This window comes from Mizuhopecten yessoensis, unplaced genomic scaffold, assembly GCF_002113885.1.
Source record: "Mizuhopecten yessoensis strain PY_sf001 unplaced genomic scaffold, ASM211388v2 scaffold6893, whole genome shotgun sequence".
Lineage (NCBI taxonomy): Eukaryota > Metazoa > Mollusca > Bivalvia > Pectinida > Pectinidae > Mizuhopecten > Mizuhopecten yessoensis.
This window is the reverse complement of record NW_018406777.1, coordinates 94,638-120,349: the sequence shown is the minus strand read 5'-3', so window position 1 is coordinate 120,349 and position 25,712 is coordinate 94,638. Positions and strand designations below refer to the sequence as shown.

Sequence of the window (25,712 nt, the reverse complement as noted above, 5' to 3'; positions counted from 1 at the left end):
CCTACAGGTATGTTAGATTTACTTTGACAAACTGTATGGACACTCTAACAAGAAACATATAAAATACAATTAAGACAAACGTTGTAGGATTTTCTACATTTTTGCAACTACTCTTTCTTATCGTTACGTTTAGAGTAAACCTTGTACATCATAAGGCGTAGAACTAAAGTTGAGGTCGTGTTACGATGAAGTATAACTGTTTCTTCATCGGTTCTCTTACAATAATACGCGACATATACCCGAACGCTTCGTGGTTTGTTGCACAATGTATGTATCGTATTAAGCAAATGTGTAACGCGACTTTATACAGGTAACTAAAACATACATTCGCGGTCAGTATGGTGTTCTCCAACATTGACACTGGATCGGGAACCACAGTGGAAGACTGTCAATGGTATCTTAGGACGTTAATGGGATAGGAGATATAATGAAGGGCGCCACCTGGAGGAGATATAATGAAGAGCACCACCTGGAGGAGATATAACGGAGGGCGCCACCTGGAGGAGATATAATGAAAGGCGCCACCTGGAGGAGATATAATGAAGGGTACAGGGAACACCGTTCCGTTCGTAACATAAGGTTTTAGGATAAATGGATTGTTTTATTTTAGATGTACTCCCTTTTGTTCTGGTGTCGCAGCAATTTTTTAATGTCTTTTCGTGGTATACATTTCCCAAAACATGTATATAACATAAAAGTCTAGTCAGATACTTAATTAACAGATGGAGTCATACCGTTGTCTAGTTCGATACTAAACTAACAGATGGAGCCATACCGATGTCTAGTCCGATACTTAACTAACAGATGGAGCCATACCGATGTCTAGTCCGATACTTCACTAACAGATGGAGCCATACCGTTGTCTAGTCCGATACTTAACTAACAGATACAGCCATACCGATGTCTAGTCCGATACTAAACTAACAGATGGGACCATACCATTGTCTAGTCAGATACTTAATTAACAGATGGAGCCATACCGTTGTCTGGTCCGATACTTAAATAACAGATGGAGCCATACCGATGTCTAGTCCGATACTTCACTAACAGATGGAACCGTACCATTGTCTAGTCAGATACTTAATTAACAGATGGAGCCATACCGTTGTCTAGTCCGATACTTAAATAACAGATGGAGCCATACCGATGTCTAGTCCGATACTTCACTACCAGATGGAGCCATACCGATGTCTAGTCCGATACTTCACTACCAGATGGAGCCATACCGATGTCTAGTCCGATACTTAACTAACAGATGAAGCCATACCGATGTCTAGTCCGATACTTCACTAACAGAGGGAGCCATCCCGATGTCTAGTCCGATACTTCACTAACAGATGGAGCCATACCGATGTCTAGTACGATACTTAACTAACAGATGGAGCCATACCGATGTCTAGTCCGATCCTTAACTAACAGATGGAGCCATACCGTTGTCTAGTCCGATACTTAATTAACAGATGGAGCCATACCGTTGTCCAGTCCGATACTTAACTAACAGATGGAGCCATACCGTTGTCTAGTCATACGCGTTCTGTAGCATTAAAGACCCTTGTCCCTCTGCACGGTGGATTGTACGTGTAGTATACACAGGACGTCTTTTAACCGGGTAACTCGGTCGTTTAGAGTAATAGTATATCAAGCTGGAGTCCAGGGTTCGCATTTTAAGCTAACCTAGCTCTTTTGCTTCACTCAGAATACTGTTGTTGATTATATTTTATTTTATTTTTTCTTTATAACTACTTCAATAATGTCCCACGTGGTATTGGGTTCCTTTCAATCTCTTCAGAAAATATTGATCAAAGCTATCGTCGTGCCTGATAAAACAGTTTCCTATGCATAGTTACAGTTTCTGGCTACGGTACGGGGATCCTTAATATTTATCGAGACGTCACTTTAATATTCCTCTGAAGGATATCATATAGAGCTAGCTCGGTTAAATTCTCAAGCACCATTAATGTCAAAATAGGGAATAAAACGTCTGTGTCGGGTATTCAAACCATGTTTATTGTCTAAGCTACTTGCTATTTTCAAGTATCCTAGCTTTGAATAACGGTATTATGACCAACATTACACATTTTAAAACATATTTCCCCTTTCCAATCAATATTCTTATTGCAGCAGGTTACAGTTTGTACATAACGAGCAGCAACGATCCAAAATAAATAATGAATATATCTGATTAAAAACTAAAACGAAAATGGATACTACTGTTCCTTTTCCGGTGTAGTATCAACAAATCGATGATTTATAAATGAGTGATGCATTAGTGGGAACACTTCAAAAATATAACAATATCGATTTAAGTTTGCTGACGCCTCTTTATAGATCCTTTCAAATGAACAAAAAGGTATTTCATATACATGTTGTTTGCCGATGTTAATAAACCGCGTTTGCTCATGAATACCGCTATCGTTAACGAGGAAATGTATATCACAATTATTAATTCTGCACGTGATTGTGTATGGATAAACATAGGTAATAGATAAGACTTTAATCTTTGACCTCGTAAACAAACGGACTGAGAACCACACTACCCGTATTTCTGCGGATGGAGATATTCCGTCCTTGCGTATTGCAGAGTTATCTTCTCTTGTGAGCAGGTATTGATTGTTACGTCATTTGTTTGTGAGAGTAACGTCATCATTTTTGAGAAAACGACGTAATTTTCTCACACAAACCAATGACGTAACAATCATTACCTGCTCACAAGAGGAGATAAGTCTGAAATACGCAAAGTCGGAATAATGCTGTCAGTTTCATGTAAAATATCAGAGATGGAATTGTTTTGCCATTTCTAAAACCAGAAGAGAAAAAAAATGTTTGAAAAACTCTATAAATACACGTATAATGTATTCAATTATTAAATATGTTTTTGAGTTTCATTTCTAAAGTGTATGTCCTCTAATTTTGTCTGCCTTCAACTGACTGCAATCCATGCCTGTATGCTCAGAAGGCCACCTTTGTAGATCTTCTGCACATTACTAGTGAATTAAAATGTTTACATGACTTCCCGCGCAGTTCTGAGACGTAAACTGAGCAATATCAATTCATAACAAAGGGTAACGAAGTATTGTAGGTAAATTGTTTCTGCCTATGGTTAATGATGGAAGCTAGACGAACAAAATGGATTTTAGATCACCAAATAGCAAAACTGTGTTTGAAGTGACTGACAGCGACCTGCTTTCTTTTTTCAGCTCAATTGCCGAGAATTGTGACTTCCTTGCTATCCTGTCGGTGGGTCGAGAAAATGAGTATGTATATCTTCTAATAATTAATGGTATCTAAAATAATTCATGAACTTTATAACATTTAAGAAATATAAGCCACGCTATCGGAAAGTTCACCAATGTCATAAATTATAAAGTGTGACATAGAGAAATAAATTCAAATATATTTTCATATCATTTTAGTGGATACATTAAATATAAAAGCATTTATTTGGATAAGCATTGCAACCATAGATAAATCCGAAAGTACAAACGTTTGTAAGTAAGCTTCATACAGCACAATGCTTTTATTGTAAAAAAGAGTAATGATTGCAGATACATGTAGCATGACATTTTTTTAATAGTGACGTCATGACGAATCATCATCTTTACCATAGCAACACCAATATGGGTCATCACCAGTCACACCACCTGTCCGGTCACGATCTTCATTCAGAAGAGGAAAACAATGACGACACAGAAAAGAACATGTCAGTACATGATCGAGGAAAAAAGCTCAATCTTGCTCCGGTTAGAAAAGCAACTACCTCAAGACCAAAGCTGTGTAAATCGAACATGAAAATGACTCCCAAGAAAACCACACGATCTACTCATAGCCAATATCTAAATTTAGTGATTCCTAAAACCACCCTCCACCGGAAGGACCTCCAATTGAATGTGCAGCCTGTGAAAGACACTTACGCTGCCCGTTTTGACACACGACGGTTAACTAGTTGTCCAAATAAAAATGCATTCATTAGAACCGGAAGTGCAGACTCTGTACAAAGTCCTCAACAGTTAACAGGAGGGGAGAACTCTCCAGTACATCGTATGGTAGAGTTAAAATATTCGCGGTCAAATACATTTCATATCAACTCTGCTCCTATTCCAGGACACGTGCAACTTCCGCGAGAACCAGTTGCAAACCGTGGATCTTCCCAATATGGCAGTCCAACTAAAGGGCGTCATTCCAGAGGATGTGATAGAATACACACCATCCTGCCTAGTTTTCCGAACGATATGCATAACAAAATTCACGCAAAGACCACCAACAACGTAAATGCAAATGGAGGTCCGTACCAGATGACCCCCTTTCCTCGTCCCCAGGCCCAGAGAGTGTGGGAGGGAGGTGACCGAGTAAGTAGTGACAGCGTCAAAAATGACACGGTGATTCCAGTGCCATTGGGATCATTTGGAGTCAGAGGTCGCACGTGCAATGGGGAAGATCGCGTCACGATTGGTTATCGTCTCAAGCGAGACCGAGAGAGACGTGTCGGTTTGTCAGCTGTCACATGAAACGAAGACTTGCACAAGTCCATTCAGTATTTTGTCTGATGATTACGGCTTTTCACATGCATAAGTGTAGTTTTTAAGACAAACAAGACAATTATCTGTGTACAGTATCTTATATATAATAATGTAACGTTTCTTGTGTATGCATTATAAGAAAATTCCTTCTGCTTCTTTGATTAATGGAGTAAAAGTTTTGTCAGGGCCTCAGGTGTTTTTCCCAATTAAATTGAAATGTGTAGGAATACGTACCATATGGGAGGAGATATAGGAAGCTAGATACTTTTGAGTATATACAATATATTTGACCATTGATACCAACTGAAATATAAACAAGTACCTAATGTACCATAATACAAAAACCGAAAAAAATCCAAAACGTAATTATGAAATTAGAAACAAACCAGTTAACGCCTCGCAAAGAATCCAACTTGATATGCTTACAAGGGGTACGTAAGTTACACATATTGGACAAAACGTGAATGAGCCTGTGCAAGTCTTCTCGTCAAACAATTAAATATTATGTTGTGTATGAGATGAAGTATGGCGATCCTAACAGTGTACCACTATGTTGTTGTATTGGCTTGTATTGTCTGAGAGCAGTATGTAGTACACATAACCTGACGCAAAACACTGTTGCTGGTATACCAGATTAAATTATTTTTATCATGATTTTCGTTTTGTTTGCTTTATACAATTACTATTGTAACTATATGTCCGCAACGAATTGAGATTTGGAAAACAAACTTATTGATAATCGCCATTGACTATTGCTAGTGAATGAATTACGACCCAGACAATCGTACGGGTATCCTATTTCAGCAAACAAACGTTTCCTTGAGTTGAACATACAAAAGGAATATGTAATACAGGAAGTGAGTTTCAGATCGGTATATTCCCGCTATATCTAATCATTCCCTCTAGATCAAAAATGGCTGAGGAATTAAAACAAAAAGCAAAATGCAAAAATTCTCAGGCAATCGCAAATTAATATGCATGTATATGAATCACTTACCAGGCCATAATTGTCTACCTGGCAAATGACAACACTAACATATCATAACCCGTAATGAACTAAACTGCACCGTATAACTCATACATGTAACGGCACGAACAAAATATCAATATTCATTCATAAATATATTGAAGTAATATGAAGTCCCATCGCAAATTTATTTCGGGGATCTCGAAACTAATTCACGTGAAAATTGTCCAACGACAGCTTCATCCGGCTTGAGCGATCTTGTTGAGAAAGAACATTGAAGAAACAGGGTTTAATTTTCGAATAAGCTATAATTTAACTAAGCCGATTCTACATAGACAAGGTTTACAACAGCGTACCCTTGTGTACATTGTACGATGAAGTCGAGGGATGGTGATTTTGGAGAACGGAAAGGTCGGGGTTGACAAGTATACCCGGTTTGAGGAAAGCGGTGTTCCTATCACGGGAAGTGCATTATAGCTGGACTCATCACACTGTTTTTGTTTAATGGATCATTCATGGAGATAAAATATGAAAGAGCTTTAAATTTTATGTCATGGCAGGCGCGTAATTCCAACTCAGCGTTCCTCGGGGTTCGGTTGTTCTTAGTATCGGCCTCGCTATGTGCGGCGTAACTTCAGTGTTTACATGCCGCGTTCGTACTGTTCGTGGAAATTCATGGATTATACAGTAATATGTGTAAGTTAATTCACCTCAGTTGAAACATCCTAATGCTGGAAACATCCAGATGCATTCCTTTTATCGCCACTTTTTGGTCACTGTGTGTGGAGCGATATGTGGCATCAAAATATTGTCAGTTTGAGCTTTGTTAGATTGATATCGTCGATACCCCTGACAACGAAACGTTTCATTGTTGTGAATATGGTAAACTGTAGTTTAAGCTTATTTCTTTTTTAAAACAATACTTAATAAAATAATACTTAAATAATTAACAATTAGTCAAGATACATTAATAAAAAAATATAATGATGAATATAGTAGATTTGGCTTATTTTTCACGGCGAGTTTGGTTTATGCAATGGGAGACAACTCGAACGACACTGGACAATTGGGATTGGGAAAAATGTTTAAAAGTAGTCCCATGGAAAAAAACAGCCGTACATACTAATATTAAAAGTTGTATTTTTGTCACATGTGCTGCTATTAACCAATCACAGAACCTGTATCACAGCGCAAAATCAAATTTTGAATTATATGTATATAACCTTCACTAGGAGGTACGGTGGTGTAGTGGTAGGACGCCGGGCTCGTGACCGAAAGGTTACGGGTTCGAGTCACGGCACGGCACTGTGCTGTATCTTTTAGCAAGATGCTTTACTCCGCTTGTTCCAGTCTACTCAGCTGTAAATGAGTACGTGGTTGGGCAGTGTTAGACTTGTGGAATGCTAGCTGTTAGCGACAAAATGGCAGCTCAGGCTGTATGCTCCCTAGGGAGTTGAGAAAGGTATTGGCTGGTTGCAAAGGCCTCATAACCACGGATAATAATTTGTGAACCGCTTTGAGATGACCTACGAACTAGGTTGTGATAAAGCGGTATATAAGAGCCTCGAATTATTATTATTATTAATGTTAAGGTGCCATAACCAATAAGAATACTAAAATTTCATATATTCATGTAACCAATAATCACAACAAAGTGAAATATACAAACAATGCTTACACCAAAATTCCAAATATTACAAACAAAAACACTTACAAAGTGTAATATATAAACAACGCTTACACCATATTATAAACAAAAACACTTATAATATCCCAAAACAAAACTAAATTTTCATTTACAGCACATGGCAACACTGAAATATCATTTATAACTCACAGCAACAGTGGAATATCATATATAACCTAGGGCAACATTTAATATATATATAACCCATAGCAACTCCAAAATATAATTTATTACCCATAGCAACTCCAAACTGTAATGTACAAGCAATGGCAACGTTATTATATCATATCTAATCTCAGCAACACTATAATATATATCAGCCATTACAACACTTAACCATCATTTGTAGCCGACAGTAACACTGCAGTATCAAATGTATCTGGTCACTTAAGCGTTAGATATTACCCATTAAAATACGTGAATATCTTAAATGGTACTGAATATTGAATAATATAGTACTTTATAAGTCAGCAGTGAAGAGTCTGATAAATAGTTTGCATTATAAACATTCTCAGGTAATGAATCAATCGAATCATTGTTCAATTAGACACTATTTCTATTGAGAAAGAAAGACAACTGTTAATGTTATAAATTCAAACAGAAAACACCTTAGTTTAACAGACTGATACTTTTTGGTAGTTTGGAATAAAGCCAACAGGAAAATAATATAATATTTCAACACACTTAAATCATTTTTATCTTAAATGTTGAAGAGTCGTGTTTCTGGTCTTCCACGATACAAACGGCACTAGTGAAACGAAAATACAAGAAGGAATGGAATTTACAAGGAGAAGGCAACAGAGACACGGGATTAATGAACAATAGAAACGCAGAGTGTTCTGAATAGTGAACAGTGTTACTAGCGCCGTCTGTGTCGGAGAAGATCACTACTACGATCTCACATTAAATCTCTTCAAGCTGTTACTCCCCCCTCTCTGTCTGTCTGTCTGTCTGTCTGTCTGTCTCTCTCTCTCTGTAACACTAAACTTAATTGAAAATATCAATTAATTTAAAAATTGCCATCTTGTATATATTTATTTCATTATGTTATTGGGAAAGGGCTTTACATAAGTTGGACAACTTGTGCCCAGTCCCTTTTGTACATTAGATGCAAATAAAACTTTGTTTAAATCAATGGACACACAACTATAAAATAGGAATACAAAGTCGATAAGAAGAGCAAACAACATAACAAGTATGATGTCATAATAACGATAATGGCAATAACCGGCTCATGGCATTCATAGTCTAAATGTACGATCTGAAAGTGGTAAGGTTATATAGTAACGATGCCATATGGTAAAACATGTAAATAGATAAAAAAGACAAAGAAACAGAACACCAGAGTGTCTGAAAAAGATTGTTTTATTCCCTATACCATACATTAGTAGAACATATAATCACTATCTAGAAGACTGCTTTTAATGTGCCACGTCTTTGATTCTTTTCTTTGCTATTCACACCATTTCGCTTCCTTTTTTCAACAAATTTGACCCTGTTTGAAGCAAATGCATTATAGGTAGATATGCAGTTAAGAATTATAATAAATATCATTATTATTATATTGTTGCAAAATTGAAACTAATGTCTACAAATACAATAAAAGAAGCATCTGTTAAAAAATGCATATGTCTAAAAAGTAAAGTGTTGTTGCACCAAAAAGCAATTAAGTACAACGAAACACTTATCAGTGGTTCCTAAGGTCTGAAAATAATATCCGCTTCTAAAATGTTCTGAAACTACTAAAAAATTCAAGGCAAAGAAATGGTGCATATTTATACTTAAATGTGGTGACAATCTTCTATATCAGAACATAATTCATTTTCCGTTATAATAATTTTGAATGTTTTGGTGTAGCAGGCAGGGTTTTAAGCTCCAACAGACTCTAGCAAAATGTATAAGTACAATTAATAATATTCATGTACTTTTTGTTTGTTATGAATATTTACTTAAATATAGCTGAATTCTTTATATTATTTCGTATTGACAACAAAAGCTTCAGGTAAAGACTCATGGTCAGTTTACATTATCAGTAGCGAAACACCAATAACAAACTAATGGAGAAACGGAATGCCTCTTTAACAATTTACATGTATATAATATGAAAAGAATTATTTGATGTCAATTGCATACTGACCTATGAACAGTGTACCGTATACGTTTATATAGTTTACATTATCTGACAGTAGTAATCTGTAAGGACTATAAACAACTTAAGACATTGTTTTTGTAAAGCTACACAAATCAAGCGTACCACTGAAAAAAAATACCATCTTCTTTATGAAAAAAACCTGTGCCTATAAGGTGTAATATTGCGTTACCGATATCATTGTCAGCGCATTGGCAGAGATAAATAAATAAACTTTCCATCCGCGAATGGAAAGTATGTGGATGTGCTCCGGTATACTACAAAACACAATGGAATCGTGTCCTAAATCGAATTCAAATCGTTTATTTATCGAAAGACCCTATTGAGGACGGTCTGACCATCTATGCAAAGAGAAAGTCGGTTATTTTGGATTTTGGTATAAAGAGTTGATTTTGACGTTAAGAACGTAATTATCAAGGAACTAATCTATTATTTTGGATGTAGTGTTGCTTCAAAAACGATTCTTTTCATATATCTGACAGCGATATTTCAATTAATAACACCTGTTCCGAACAATAAGTATAGCAACACCGAATAACAAAGAACTCAAAAAGCAGTTTAAATTGATTTTATTGATAACATTAGCAATTATATAAGATTGCATATATTAGAGATTCCAGCTAGACAAAGTGTGAAATGGTTATGTGTCCGTTATATAAAAACAACATTTGCCTTTCTACATGAATGACATGAATATATCTATTGTTAGATATATATCAATTTCTATTGCTATTTATCCCTCAAAGAAACCTGATTGTCGTTTTACTGCACAGGCGAAAATAATAGGTTTTCATGATCACGTACGGAGTCAGTGTGTATGACAATGTTATAAACCATGTGTTGAACACATTTCAGTCATTTTCACATATAAGGATATTTTTTTGATTATGCTTTGCTTGGTGAAGACAACAAAGTGTAATTGGTGATAAATACATTATCCAGTCCACCTCCGGGGTATATCATTCCCGTCACTGCCATGGTCACTTGATTACGCAGAGTGCATATAGTCTTCTAGTATAAATTTTAAAAAAATCCAGAACAAATAAACAATAGACATTATCATTTCAGATATAGTCTAATGTAAATATTTTGTTTTGTGTATAAATGTAAAAAATAGGTGTGATATAAAGGAAGAGTTCTTTTTATCAGAGGTCTTTAACAATAGTTTTGTTGATGTAGACAATTTCGTTAAACACGGAAATGCGCTTTTCTTAAAAATAATTTATTTACATTGTACATACTAGATCACTTCATTTCTTCCAAAAGTAGAATTTTGTAATTACGTAGGACGAGCTTAAACAACTGTCACGAAAACAGTGTACTTTGAACAATGTTGATGCTTTAAGTTTCATAAAAGAACTTATATATCGAGGTATTAAACATGAGTAAGTTTAGCAGTTGTATAAGGTTATCGTATTTAGTGTTTTTCGCGTAATTAATATCGTGATATTGTTTTTTTGCGTTGAGTTGAGTTTTTATTGTTTTCCATGTGCATATTTTTTGAGTGCTCAATTCTTATTACATTCGATAAGATACACTAAGATGTGTGCGTAGATAGAAGCATTAACATACATAAAGGACATTACTATTGGTAAGTAACAACGATCTCTAATAATATGCTTGATCTTGTTATTGTTACAGGTGATTTAAAACATATTTTAATCATTTCTCCATGTTTAAATACAAAATACATTTTTTTATTTGATTTTTATGCAATCGTGCCTTCCACAAACACGTGTCTATTAATCTTTGTTCAATGCTTTGAGGAGCGATGGCGCATAATCCTGTTTGTTACATGGTCTGACAATAATATGCATGTTTGTGATATGGGTAGATCCCATGTTTCCTTCTATTTCGAATTCTCCATCAGAGAATGAGAGGGCGCTAACATCATTATAAAATTGTTTCCTTTTAAATGAAAATGTCTCGGTACTGTTCTTGTAGTACATGGTGTTGTACCAATGCGGGTCATGTTCTGTGTAGCCGGGTTTAGTGAGACCAACAGCTAACCAGTTGGTGTAGTAGTCATGGTTGAATGGCACTGCCCACATCACTACCGCACGCCTGTCCTTGACGACCCAGGAAACTGAGCCATACGTCCCTGTAGCCGTTCCTCCAGTCTTATGAGCCACCTGTTGAAAATAAAATCCATGATGTAATAGTCTCCTTTGTGTTTTTCTCGTCAATGTTTGAATGTTTGTATAATGAAAAAGAAATTCCAAACGATTGTTATGCATATTGTTATTAATATTATTTTGAAAATATGGAAAATATTCCCGCATTGTATATACGTTAGCAGATTTAAGAATTAATATGATATGATATATAGGTACTATTCTGATATCATTTCAGGAAATGTATAAGTAGAATGGTAATGAAAGGATATTAGTCACATACATGCGGCTAAAATTAACATAATTGATCATAATCTCGTAACGTAGAAATATGTATCAAGTAATCAAAAATATAACTAGCTTACCTGTTTAATCAGTAAAATTAAAATGTTGAAAACGACACTTAGGTATCGGCATTACCATGAACGTGGACACTGGAATAGCATTATAGGTATCAAACTAATTATTACCATTGCCTCCTTGACACCCGGTAGAATATCTATCGGTGGGGTTTTAATCAGTCCGCCGTCATTGAACGCCGTAGGCTTCTCCAGAGTATACTTGGTCCAGTTAGCAGTCTCGATCCCGCAGGCTACACTGTACCCTCCACTGCTGGTCAAGGCGCTGACGGTCGTACCCGCTAAACTGGAGCCTGCTGCTACGGCGGCCGTTATACCCGCAATCATGTTGTGTCTATGCAACCAAAAAATATTGGAAATTTATAATAATATCTTAACAAAAAGGTGCACTGTTAAAAATGTACAGTTTCTTTGTCAAATCGTTTTTGACACATGAATACGCATGTGTTTACCTATTGAACTATTTGCGGGCTTCAACATCCTGGTAACAGATGAAGTCAAATGACGATGGAAGATATAGCTAGCCGAAATGAAAAATATTATAAAAACACAAAGGTTATCTGTTATCTTCCAACGTTGACATAGATCAATTTCGGTCTATATATAATCTCCTACAAAGACAGCGCAGAAGACAACAAACCCAAATTGTAAGGTGCCCAACAGAAGTCGGTTCGTGCGATTACAAACAATAACGTACAACAGGTTTATTCTGGTATATGCTAAACTTCAATAACAGTTCACTACACAATTATTTGATTAGCAGCTCAGAGTAAAAGGTAAAGCTAAACTGTAAAGTCAAATCCGATGTGAACAAGACATTTTTTTTCTATTTCAAAACCGATGTAAAGCCAAATATTAACCAAAGCAAGAATTGTATGGGGACGAATGAAAACAACCAGGACCAGGTGTCAGTGATGGTAAGCGTTTTCTACTTCATTAACATGTAAATCTAGGTGAAATCAAAGTAATCTTATGTCCTAAAATAGGAACTGAGGTATTGACAATTAAACAATATTAATCAAATTGATAAGAATGATATAAAAGTCTTTTCATATATCATATTCATATATGGAATTGCATTATTTTGACCTTTGGTATATATGATAATTTGAAGAAAGTGTTGCTTATGACACATGGGCTAAGTCACTCAACGAGCTTTTAATGTAAATAGGCGTAATTTGTGATTTTGTAAAGCTGTAAAACTTAAAGGATTCGGCAATAAAACTCACCGCGAGTTTATCGACCAGACTATAGGGATACGACAGTGAATCTAAACCGTGAAGCTAAGCGAGCACTCGAGCGAACAAAACAGCGTCTTCTAACTTTAAAACACCCGACTCACTGTATACTGTTATACGCAATCGTCATATTTAATTTATGTTTACGTCACTTTCAAACTTTGGTATTTGGCAATTTCTGAAGTGTTGTCGATACCGTTAAGAATAATTGAAATTCACAATTAAATGTATATATAGAGAAATAAATGAATAAAGAATATATCTGAAAATTATTTCGAACTTCTTTACTGTTTAATGAGAATGTACTTAAGAGAATCTGGATCATTTACATTAGTAAGCCGAGTCAACAATGCCTGGTGAACTAGTTTACTTAAAGTATTTTTCGGACCTGAGTTTATTTTACTTTATCAAGCGCTGACAATACTTTCAAAATGACTCAATACAGGTAAATACAAACATCGTAGCATAAACTTATGATTTCTGTTAAACAATATTCAAACACATACAATTAAAAACCATGAAACAACATCGTCAAACGAAAGTCACACTGATATTTAGTATATTTGCCATACGAATCTGTTTGAAATATATTTGTATGTACCTTTTGTAAAAGATAACTGATGCATTTAAGAGTGAATAAAATATGAATGTACTCACCAAATCTGCGAGTTAGATAAACTTGTAAGGCAGTTGTGTCAATAGCACCTTCTTCTTAGGACACGTCACTGTGTTAACAATGTTCTAAAGTTATGCAGTTCATCAATCTATATATATACGCTGGATTATCAGCGAAGCAGATCTGTTCCACTTTTAAATTTCTTCTCATATAATGGGCGTGACGCTCCATTGTATATGACTATTCAGTAGGTGTGACATTGAAAGCCTAACTCCTCATTGGATATCTCAGGAAAAGTATTTATCTTTATTTCAGGAAGTGGACGAAAAGTTTGACAAGCCCATTTCTGATTTTTTTGTGATGTTTACGTTTTCACAACATAACAACATAATTAAATGGTAATATATTAGCCGAGTCAACATATGATAATGTTACACATATACCATAGAAATGCCATCATGTCACAACACGAATATAACAACTTGCAATCACACTCAATCTGGTCATAATGACAATGGACTAGATGCGCTACAAGGGGATCTCTCCGACAAAAACAGATATGAGATAAAATAACAGAAAACATATATTGAATCTAAAGTGTTTTAAAAATGGTGAGAAGTTTGCTCTCATTTGGTTCGCTTAAATCTGATACCAAAATATGGACTGGTTTGGTCTAGGCTCATTAGGCTGATCAAAGTTTTGTCTGGTCTCATTTGGTCTGGTGTAATTGGTCTGGTCTCAAAGTTTTGTCTGGTCTGATCTGGTCTCGTTGGACTAGTCTCAAAGTTAGGTGTGGTCTTGTCTGGTCTTATTGAACTGGTATCACGATCAGTTCTCATAAGTCAGCAACTAAAACATGTTTTCAGTATTCTATTTACTAAATACAGCAGTACCAGGCAAGCCAAAAGCTGAACTAATCTCTTTGCCACAATACATTTATGACAGGTCAGGAACAAAAATTAGATCCCCATGCCGTCAATTCGCTTTCCATTCGATATTCCGTTTATAAAAACTGCTATCGGAATAAATGTTCGTTCAAGTGGCATGAACAATATCTCATATACAAAGTGTGTAGTATTTAAAATGAAGGCTTCAAAAACTGCTTATGCAAAAAGGAAGCTGATTTATGGTTTTAATTATTTCAATTATTAAACAAAAACAAAAACAAAACACGTTGGACTTGCAAAGAAAGATGGTAAAATTTGTCTATCGAAACATATGTTTCTCTGTAAAATCATTGTCACGGGAAATAATTTGAAATGTATTTTAATGTTTGTACTATAGTCGTACTTGAATTACGCGTAGAGCAGTCCACGCATCAGAAAGGATACACTTGCTTTAATAAGTATGTTTACGTTGAGAGACTTAAATGTGTTGATAGAAATCAGTGTTATTCGTGAAAACTTCACATCATCCCAATATAATTATATGTGAAAAAATACTTGTAATTGAGTGAGCGTTTCTTTAAAAGTAAGAATTTGTGCATCACCGACTTTTCATGAAACTAGACTATGAACCCTGTGCATAAATGCATGTTTTGACTTAAGTGAGGTTAGATACATGGCTTCTTTAAACCATCCTCGGTATGAAACAAATAAAATAAGAATCCAGTTAAAAATCCCTCTATTATCAACGACTGCTTAAAAATGTGAGATCAATCAAAGATGATAACGTTCCAGGGAAATGAGTTTTTGACTAAGGCTTCTATTTCTTTCCTTTAATAATCTAAAAAGCAATATGTGAAAAAAACTGATAAAACTGAAAAATGTTGTAGGCTTTAGCTTCCTTTCTTCCTTTCAGTCTCATATCATCTCTCTGGAACTAACATGAAAGGGAAAACTCATGACCAGAAGATAGAAATCGTATCGCCAATCGTACATCTTAATCATGCTGTACAGTAAATATCAAGGTAGGTGGTTTATGTAAAGGCACGATTGTAATGCCATCGTTGTTATGTCTACAACATATACAATGTACCTTTTTTGTTTGTTATTTAAGCATCTTACTTATACATGGTCTATGTATTGAAAAGTGAATTGAAAGGTCATGGTAAGGTTTCAATAAATTCCGTTTAATTTGGAAACAAAAAGCAAGTCGGCCAAGATAGCAGCACAGTTTCTGTTCCATTGGGATTGCCAAAGACAGGCTTAGGAAAAGACTGAACATTGTATCAACCAAACATTAATCCCCCAGTTTCATTATCAGCATACTTCTACATGGACTTTGCCATGCTTTTGCATAATATATGCCCAAAAGTAGTTAACAGTAATATTTGTGTATCCCTGCTTTACTTTAAGATACATCAGGGGGTTATTTAATGACCAAATTTTACTTTGGCTTTAGAAATGTAATTGTAATAAAGTAATGTGTTTAAAAGGTGACTGGAGCCGGACATCGGGACATTAAGATTGACAATGAGTTTGCTATATGTGCTGGAAACAAGCAGAAACGTGAGGTGACTTTAGTTTGAATCTGCGCGGTTTGGACACTCCTTCATGTATGACTATATACGGAAGGGACTTTGACTATGAGTGTATAAAAGTATACGGTGGTGACCAAATCTTGACAGGAAAAAAAATAGCGGTTGAGACCACCGTCGTCTTATGTTACAAAAACATGCCTTTCACGAACCAGTTTGAAAATAGGAAATGATAAACATATTTGAGAACTCCAAAGTCCTTTTTTCAATGCACAAGCTTCAGTTCAGTGCGTAACATGCAACCTTGTAGGTAGTAAACAAAAGAATGCATAGCAAACATAACAAAATACGTATTACATTTGTATCACACTGCTTACACAAAGATACACTGTGCATATTGATACGTATCTGGGTAAATACTGTCCCCAACGGGGTTAATGCCTCCCCTCCACCTACACAAACATGCACAAATGCGCTGTGTCAAAAATAGAGTTATCTTTATATCAATTATCATTTAAGTAAATGCATCAGAGCAAAGATTGATACACTGTTCATGTTTGAAGAAGTCGATATACCACCCACAATGAAGCCATACTGTAGATTCCGTGGTCACGTGACCGAGCATGACACAGTATTAACCTATTTCAGCAAAAGTTTTCCAGTATTTCCCTCCATCCATTATTAACATTGTTACACGAACCCTCAAAACAGAAGAAACGTGACTGGTACTGCATTTGACTTGCGTCTAAAGATCACCGAATCTAGTCGGCTGGGATCAATTTGCATCCAATTATTCAAAGAGCTATGGCGGAAAACTGCCCGTATTTCCCTAAGTCGGCACTTTTAAAAACAGAAAATAAAACATTTATGAGTAAATATATTTTAATAGCGAAAATGCATGGAATATATATATAACCAATGGAATATAAGTTTTGTAACTGTTGAGGTATTTAGTATTGTTAAAATAATATTGCAAATATAGCCATATTCACTAAACCTATGACAGTGACTGGTTTTCCTAGACTTAAAAAAATACTTTCAATACTTTCCTATCCGATTACCAACTTTTGAATAAACTTTTTGATTCCGTGATGCTATATGCAAACACAAATCGTATGACGGAAAAGTGGTCCTCCTTTGGGAAAGTGCTCAAAATAATGACAAAACAGGGTTGATCAAGTTTCTCAAAACTGCGACATTTATTTCTTGGGTTTAAACAGTTTGTATTACCATATTCGTCTATGTCCAATGTAGCCTAATGTGTAACACAGTTAGCTTGTGACCAGAAGAAGTGAACGATATAGGTTCGAATCTACGGTCAGATACACTTTTTTTATTTAGGCATGTGATCATTTCCTTAATTAAGTGATATTTTTTTTTTTCAAATCAATGGAACATTTTATTGATATCTTAATAACATACATATTGCTTTATCTTCTATGGAATCATGTCAGCAAATCCCTGTACGCGTGTACAGTGCAACTACGCTTTGTAGTTTAGACATCATTTTAAATGATATTTGTGAATTCATCAATTGGCACTAGTATTTTTATCTATTATCAAAACAAAAACAAACGATGCTGAAATACAAAATATATGGTATTGTTGCGTCAGATTAAAAAAGGCAAAGCAAAAAAAAGATATTACCGAACATGCGAGAAAATGCATCGTCGAGAACAGTCTCATTTTTTTAAATGCAGGAAGACTGCAGCACAAAGTAAGGAGCGCAATACACGGGTAAGACATGCTATTGAAAAACTATATGGCCTTAAAATCGTCTGTTTACAAAAGTCTTTTCCTAGATACGGGATTCTGGGAGAGCTACATGTATACTAGTATCCGAGGACGCGTCATTACAGTGCACGGTTAGCCGCGCGCACTAGCGTATCATAGCTTTGGGGAAATAGGCATAGCAACCCGCCTTAGCTCTTTATAATGGAATAGCATTTTCTTTGGAGAGATGCCATATCACATCACATCACATTATCATAAAGTTGTCAATCATATCGGATGCACTAGGCTGAAATTCGGTAACGATCCAGTTGCAAAGTGTCACAGAAAGAATACACATAAACAAATGGAAATAAAAGACCGTAATTGCTAACTTCGTTACAAGTATTTTCCGACAGTCGTAAATAATTAAATTGTATACCTTCCGACATCAAACTTAGCAGGCTATAAAAGATGCAGTTTTCAATTTTTCCATGGTTTCATTGACAGCCGATCGCGGCCTGATTGTTAATACTGGTGACGGCGTCAGTTGAACATTCATGAGAAACTCGATTTTTTGTGATGTTTATTTGAAACCTACATTTAATTCTGTTTTGGCTGGATTTTATTTATATTTTCACATTGAATTCAACACTATCAAATGAACACACGCGAACAAATTGCAAAATACAAACGATCTGTCAGGCATATAACTCTCGGACGTCGTCAACAATGTGACGTCATCGTAATGTAAGCATTGCAACAACGTATTTTTTTACCTTTTACTCTAATGAACATCGGAATGGATCGTTCCATTAACTCCTATGCGTACAATGTATTCACAAATAATTTAATATATTCCAACATTGTTTACACGTATCTAAAACTCACCGATGCAATGCATTCATACATGTTTTCATAAAGATCAATACAAACTGTCAACAACAGTCGAAACTAAAATAGGTCACGATGACAAATATTGAGAAATATATAGTAGTGTGATATTTGTAGGTGTTTGAAGTTTAGGCTGGAAATGTAAGCTACAAGTTATCGAAACTGTCAATTCACCTTTAGCAGATATTGCGTTTAAAACACTTAATAAATAATTTGCAGATTTCTTTAGATAAACTTAATTTAAAACCATGCAGGCCGTCATCGGATATGGTGTACTTTTGTGTATCAACGAAAACTTACTTCGGTGAAAACGTTTCCAATTTTAAAAGTCGGTTAAGTATAACAGTCCTAAATGTTTTGATAATCATCAAGTCGTATTCACTGAAACATGACAACATTTCCATATAATTGTGTACGTGTCAAAACAACTTAATTGAGTAAACGGTGAATTTAAAAAATAAGACTTAGTGCATTGCCATCTCTTTATGACACATCACTGCATATTAACATAACTGAAGTGAAGCAATAGAGATGTTATTCTTTTTTTATTAGAGAAAACCCCACATATGTGAAATTCATCACATATTTAAACGCTCTGGAAAAAAGAGGGTTGGACGAAAAAATCCTTTCATGACCCCTACATCATAGGAAAAACAATATAAGAGAAAATCGGTGAGGATTAAATATGATGAGGTTTTCTCTCTCCATTTTACTATCGTCATGTTATAAGTAAAGAATGAGCTGATGTAGACAAGTATAAACACATGTTATTGATTTCTTATTTGGGAGTATAGATCTGACCGATATAATCATTTAAGATTGTAATATAAAAATAACGCAACACCAATATATGTATAAGTAAAACTGAAGGAAATATAAAGATCTGAACTTCTTTCTGTCCCGATATAAACTTATTTGAAAACAAAAACAAAATAGCCACTGAGGGCAAGTTTGTGTTACACTGTATTGCCAAAAGTATGCTGGAAAATCTCCCGACGAACTCACGAAGATATGACCAACCTTTGAATCGAATTATTGTCTCTATTCCATCCTCATCATGTTTTATCGTCGGTTTTGTAGTAGTCTAACAAGTTTACTTTGTATTTTTATATGCTTTATTTATACATTATCATCTATATACTACTGTATACCACCCACCGGTAGCATGATACATTCATTATCATTGGTTGTCAGTATGAGAGGAAATTTAGAACGACTTGAGAACAACACCATTTCAGGTGTAAATGTGCATATGAAAAAGCCAATGACGATATGCCGTGTTAACAGCTGATGACATTTACAGATAACGTTTTGCAAGACGCAAGATTATGATATGTGTTCGATGGCAGACTTGGAAAAGGAAGGAAGAAAAACAAAGATGCGAGGTTTTGAGTTTGTTTTCAAACTGGTGATTGTAGATTCACAAGAAAACAACTTATTTCAAGATTTGTCGGAACATTTTAGCCCTTTTGTGCAACTGTTTTGGATTTTAAAGAATTCTAAAATGGCGAAGATAATAATGTATACTTGATGTATGAGCACACATTCCAATAGTTCTTTGACAACTGGGCATTGGCAGTAGTAATCTTTTATTGGATTATTATCATTTGGTCTGACGCTTGTGTCTGGAACAAATCTTGCAGCAGATGAGGTCTTGATAGTGCTGATTCAGCCATATTTCATAATCTTTATGAATTCCGACTCTGCTCATTTGAAGAGAGCTGGTTGTTTTCACCCTCTAAGACAATCAGTTTGTTTTTGTGAGTAGAATCTTCTGGATTTTGAGAAACTGTTTTTGGCCAACCTGTTATAGCTTTGCAGCTAGGGTCATCCAAGGGACAAAAATTGAGAATGAAGGATGATTGATTCTTTGACAAGATGAACGACACTTCTAAAAGGTCACAAATTATTTCAGATGACCACCTTCATGATTGAGAGTTCAAAGACTCTTCCTTATAGGATAACCTGTGTACAAGGGTTTAGGTCATTGCCAATAAGATGAAATGAATTCATATTGTTAAAACAAAGACAACATTTCATATGTGAACAGGATCCGTAAAATAGGTCCTTGATTGTTAAGATAAAAAATACTAGTGGTTTTATCTTCAAAACGTTCTGTTTCAAACTCTTTTTATTCTCTTTAAGTCAGTATATCCAAAAGTGTATCTTTACATTTACGAGATTTCGCGAAGATAGGATGGCGACCTTCACCAATAAATTTATTCTTCATTATGAGATGAATGTTAACAGCTGAGTATGAAATATCCCCTAAAGGCAATGTAAAATCGAAAGTCTGATGATAAAATGTATAAAAAATTATAACAAAATGTATAAGATCATATTCTAAAAATTGATCTCAAAATTGATTGTTAACAAAGTATTTATCAATCGCGCCAAGTGATGAAATAAATTGGAATTTGGAACTGTTTGTGATCTAACATGCGCTGAAAGATTTATTGTAGACTTGCAACGAATTTCGTAACCAATTACCTGTAATCAGGTGCATTGCTTTTAAGTGGACGCGAGGGAGGTGTCTTAGGTCCTCACTTTTTTGGGTACACTGGGTACTTTGTTGTGCAAAATGAATACTTTCCACCCAGTTTTTGGACTGAATTTTTGCAAACATATTTGAAATAACATCACTTCTTCATACTATGAACATTTTTGGTGTATAAGAATAAGAAGAATGAAAAATCCTATATTTTACATTAAAAAAATTCACAAAATGTTCTATTTAACTCACATTCTGGATGATAAATATATTATTACAGCACTACATGAGAGTAAATGTCATTTCCCAAATAATAAGATGAAAAAACCGATTATCTTTTAGTGCAGGCTGATATTTTATTTTTCAACCCCCATGCTTTAATAAGGTTAATTAATCATCTAAATAATTAGAAGAGTGATTCAAAGTAATAACATCGGATGTATAAGGGATTGAAAAAAAGTTAAAACCACAGCATAAATCTCGTAGCACTTCTGAAACAAATGATGAGGGGGCAGGCTCCTATGCAATTTTAACATAGCTGGAAATAGTCCCTTTATAAAAAAGCCTAGATATACCACAATCGCCAAAATCATGATACCTGATAATATGCCTACTCCTAACACGATTTCTCACCCGAGTGAGAAATTGTGTCGGGGTGAGAAATCGTGCCGTAACATGCGGCCCGTCATTAGATATGGTGTTTTACGGAAAACTCTTCTGTGACACGGAGAACAGTCAATGCATCCGAAAACGTATCCTATTTTAAAAGTTGGTCAACTATGGCGGCCCCAATGTTCTGATAAACATCCGACCGTATTCGTGGAAACTTCACAGCATTTCCAAATAATTGTGTACTTGTCAGAACGTAATTGAATAAAAACTTAAATTTGTTTGATACATCATCGCATATTAACAAAACGTACGTGAAGTCTGGTAACTGGTTGCTACTTTAAGTTTTCTTTCATAAATGATACATTAAAAGGCATTTGTCGTATACAGCCTATTTTATATGTAACCAATGAAGAAAGTATTCTTCTATGATAAAAACCCTAAAAGATTTTTCGGAATCACCATAGATGATAACGCTCTGGAAAAAAATAGGCTATGACGTAAAAATCCTTTCTTGATCACTACATCATAGGAATAACAATATCCGAGAAAATCGGTGAGGTTTAAACATCGTGACCTTCTCTTTCCCTCTCCATTTTATTATCCCTATTGTGTTGACAAGTAAATATTTAGTTGGTGTAAACTAGTATAAATACATGCTATTTATTTCTAGTTGGGGACTTAATGTCTGATCGATAAACTTTATAATGTTTTGTTACTTAAAGACAACACACCGTCAATACATATAAAAGTAAAAAATAAAGTTAATTAAAGGGTTATAGTTTCTACCTGTCCTGATAAACTGCTCAATGAATTCCTATTAAAAAACAAAAACAAGACAGCCAGGAAAGGGTCAGTTGGTTTGTCATTGGATTGCTTAAAGTATGACGGAAAATCTTGCCACTGAACTCAACATAAATATTACCAACCAGGAATCCAATTATTGACTCCATTCCATCCTAATAATATTTTACGTCGGTTTTGTAAGGCTTTTGCATGTGCATTTTGAACTTTATAGATGTTGAACTTGTATACATTATATACACATTATATATCCATCTAGTTCAATTTTTAGATCTATGTTGTATAAATAGTACTTTATTAATATCTGTATAACATATCAAAGATATTAATTTAATGAACTGTACTACCTTTCCACGAATCGTTGTATTATGTACAAACTCTTACAGATTGTAAAATGACCGGTATTTTCATTTGAAACAACATATAACTCAGAGTAAACAAATAAATACTAGGTCATATTCGTGGAAAATTCACAAAGTTTCCGTATAAATATTTTGTATTTTGGGACCTTTTGTGCCAACATATCATGGGTGACTGATATTTCAAGGTGCAAGATATCATTAAAGCAGTCAAGTATATTGTTCAAAATTTCGGTTAGTCACATGAACACTGTCGGTAAAAAGGTAACCGTATCACTATTTTGTAAACAGATAACTCCGCGCGCCAAGTTTAATTATTATTATGGTATAAACATGTACACATTTTTCATCCTTTGTAACAATTGATTTTACTGACTACAATCTGGAGGTTAAAGCGACAGAAAAGACACTGGCTATTTCACCTTAATATTATTTTTATGGATTATAGATATATGCATCCAGTTCATTCCTACATGTTTCCGTTCCCCTCCAACACCAGGAAAGAAAAGTGTTTACATTCGATTTGGTTTGGGATTATACATGTAGTATTCTTTTATATAAACATCATACGTAGACATTCCTGTGGTGTTTCGTTACCGATACAGATATACATTACACACCCCGCGGAGAGGTATACGATCCCCACGTTTCGCGGTGATGTTTTTTTTGCCCGCCATTGTGGAACGTGACTCCACACTACATATTAAAGTAAAATAAAGTTAATTAAAAGGTTATAGTTTCTACCTGATCTGATAAACTCCTCAATGAATTCCTATTAAAAAACAAAAACAAGACAGCCAGGAAAGGGTCAATTTGTTTGTCATTGAATTGCTTAAAGTATGACGGAAAATCTTGTCACCGAACTCAACATAGATATGACCAACCAGGAATCCAATTATTGACTCCATTCCATCCTAATCATATTTTACGTCGGTTTTGTAAGGCTTTTGCATATATTTCATGCAATCACCGCTTGTCGGCGGATTTGTAAGTGAAACAGGATGGGAGAAAAACAATCATCCCCTACCTTGAGGGTGTTACAGAGAAATCTCCAACCCTCGGGATGATATTTTCGATTGTCTTTCCCTCGGCAAAGCCTCGGATAAGACATCAAGAATATCCTTCCTCGGTTTGGAGATTTCTCTGTCACACCCTCATGGTAGGGGAAGATTCTATTAATCATCTAGTATGTAATATGCTTCGTAACAAAATGTGCACTTTGATATGTTTTCTACAGCATTTGCAAATATGGAGGTCAAGATCATTTAATATCGTATCAACATTTTACTATTTTTCAAGAACCTACAATTTCACGAGAATCCGTTCAGTGCGGAGTAATTTTTCGAAATTATCCGGTGTGTCCGGAGTGCATGATCCGTCGGTACGGAGCAAACCACTGACCCTTCCATGTAAAATTGTAATGGACCCCCCACCCCCAAGAAAAACCCCACAGATACACTTTATCGATTTTTTCCCTCGCGCCAGAAACCTGAACACACCAATAGGTTTACTGATCATCTGCATCTGCATGCGTTTTAGAAGAAAAGGGTTAATTTTTAATCACATAATTCCAGTATGTTCTCGATATATAAAGAATAATACATGCCTTTTTCCATATCACACCCAGTATCAACCCGAGACTGCAATATCAGCCCAAGGGCCGAAGGCCCTTGGGCTGATATTGCAGTCTCGGGCTGGTACTGGGTGTTATATGGAAAAAGGCGTGTTTTATTCTGTTTATTACATACTTACTAATAAAAACTACTATCTTATGATTTATTTTTATTTTTGAAATATTGAAAAACGAATTTTTTTCCAAAAGGGGTGTGATATGGGTTTTGCGGGCTGATACGGGTTTTGGGGTGTGATACGGCGGAGGCTGATACGGGTTTTGGGGGGTGATGCGGCGAGGGCTGATATGGGTTAGAGCAATTGTGTCGTATCGCATATACAAAAAACCCGTATTTATTAGTAAGTATGTAATAAAACAAAATATAGCACAGCATGCAAACGTTGCATACAATGAAACATGTAACTGTGTGTCAGTAATATGTTGTTCATTCGTCGACCCAACATAAAAAAGACAAAATGTAGTCATTTTGGTAGGTAAGTTGAAAATATTTAAAATATGCCATACATTGTATTGCCAATTAAATAGCAGACACAAACGTTGAAATATTTTTTGTAAACGTTTCTTTACTTAAACATTTCCTTAATTTTGGACCGAAGCGGTAAAACAGTACAGTAAAACCCGGCTAACTCGAACTCATAGGGTCCAGATCTATAGTTCGAGGAATATATCGTATTTGACGAATCCGAGGTTCGACCTACATCGTCATTCTTTTTATCAGGTGGGACAACAGACAGTGCGAGCACTACAAATATCGCGGATATTAGATGATAAAAGAAAAAAAAATGTTGAATCAACATGACAGCATTCAATAAGATTTAAAATAGCTAAACAATGAAAACATATGGCCACTGGTATTAAGAAAGTAAATTAAATTAAAAAAGCTGCATGTATAACGTACTTGTCGTTTTGACGTAGTCCACCAGACAAAAAATCGGAAAACGAGAGGAACTTTTCTATCATTTTAAAATGAAGAAAATCTTGAATACTTGTTATCATAAATTTCAAGGTCATAATTTTTACATTTCAATCAAGTAAAAAATCTTATTTGTAGGTTTTTCATTCGGGCTTGTGGTGTGTGTGTGTGTGTGTGTGTGTGTATGTGTGTGTATGTGTGTATGTGTGTGTGTGTGTGTGTTTGTGTGTTTG

At 35.1% G+C, this 25,712-nt stretch overlaps 2 protein-coding genes across 4 annotated transcripts in view; one reads left to right on the top strand and one right to left on the bottom strand.

The window, feature by feature from the left end:
- The window catches only part of LOC110452805, a 28,724-nt gene extending 23,588 nt beyond the window's left edge, over positions 1-5,136 (top strand). The window contains exons 3-4 of one of the 2 annotated variants that reach the window (XM_021501489.1): positions 3,198-3,254; positions 3,608-5,136. In XM_021501489.1, the coding sequence (XP_021357164.1) occupies positions 3,198-3,254; positions 3,608-4,505 (955 nt within the window). In that variant the 3' untranslated portion in view covers positions 4,506-5,136. Of the gene's footprint in view, positions 1-3,197; positions 3,255-3,574 lie in introns of both variants that reach the window. The other variant, XM_021501488.1, reaches the window with a different exon arrangement.
- Positions 5,137-9,873: 4,737 nt separating this feature from the next.
- Positions 9,874-25,712, bottom strand: part of LOC110452813 (tereporin-Ca1-like) — a 100,374-nt gene continuing 84,535 nt past the window's right edge. Inside the window, exons 1-3 of one of the 2 annotated variants that reach the window (XM_021501500.1) lie at positions 13,689-13,812; positions 11,905-12,127; positions 9,874-11,452 (exon numbers count right to left, since the gene is read on the bottom strand). In XM_021501500.1, the coding sequence (XP_021357175.1) occupies positions 11,063-11,452; positions 11,905-12,120 (606 nt within the window). In that variant the 5' untranslated portion in view covers positions 12,121-12,127; positions 13,689-13,812 and the 3' untranslated portion in view covers positions 9,874-11,062. Of the gene's footprint in view, positions 11,453-11,904; positions 12,128-13,688; positions 13,813-25,712 lie in introns of those variants that run through there. The other variant, XM_021501501.1, reaches the window with a different exon arrangement.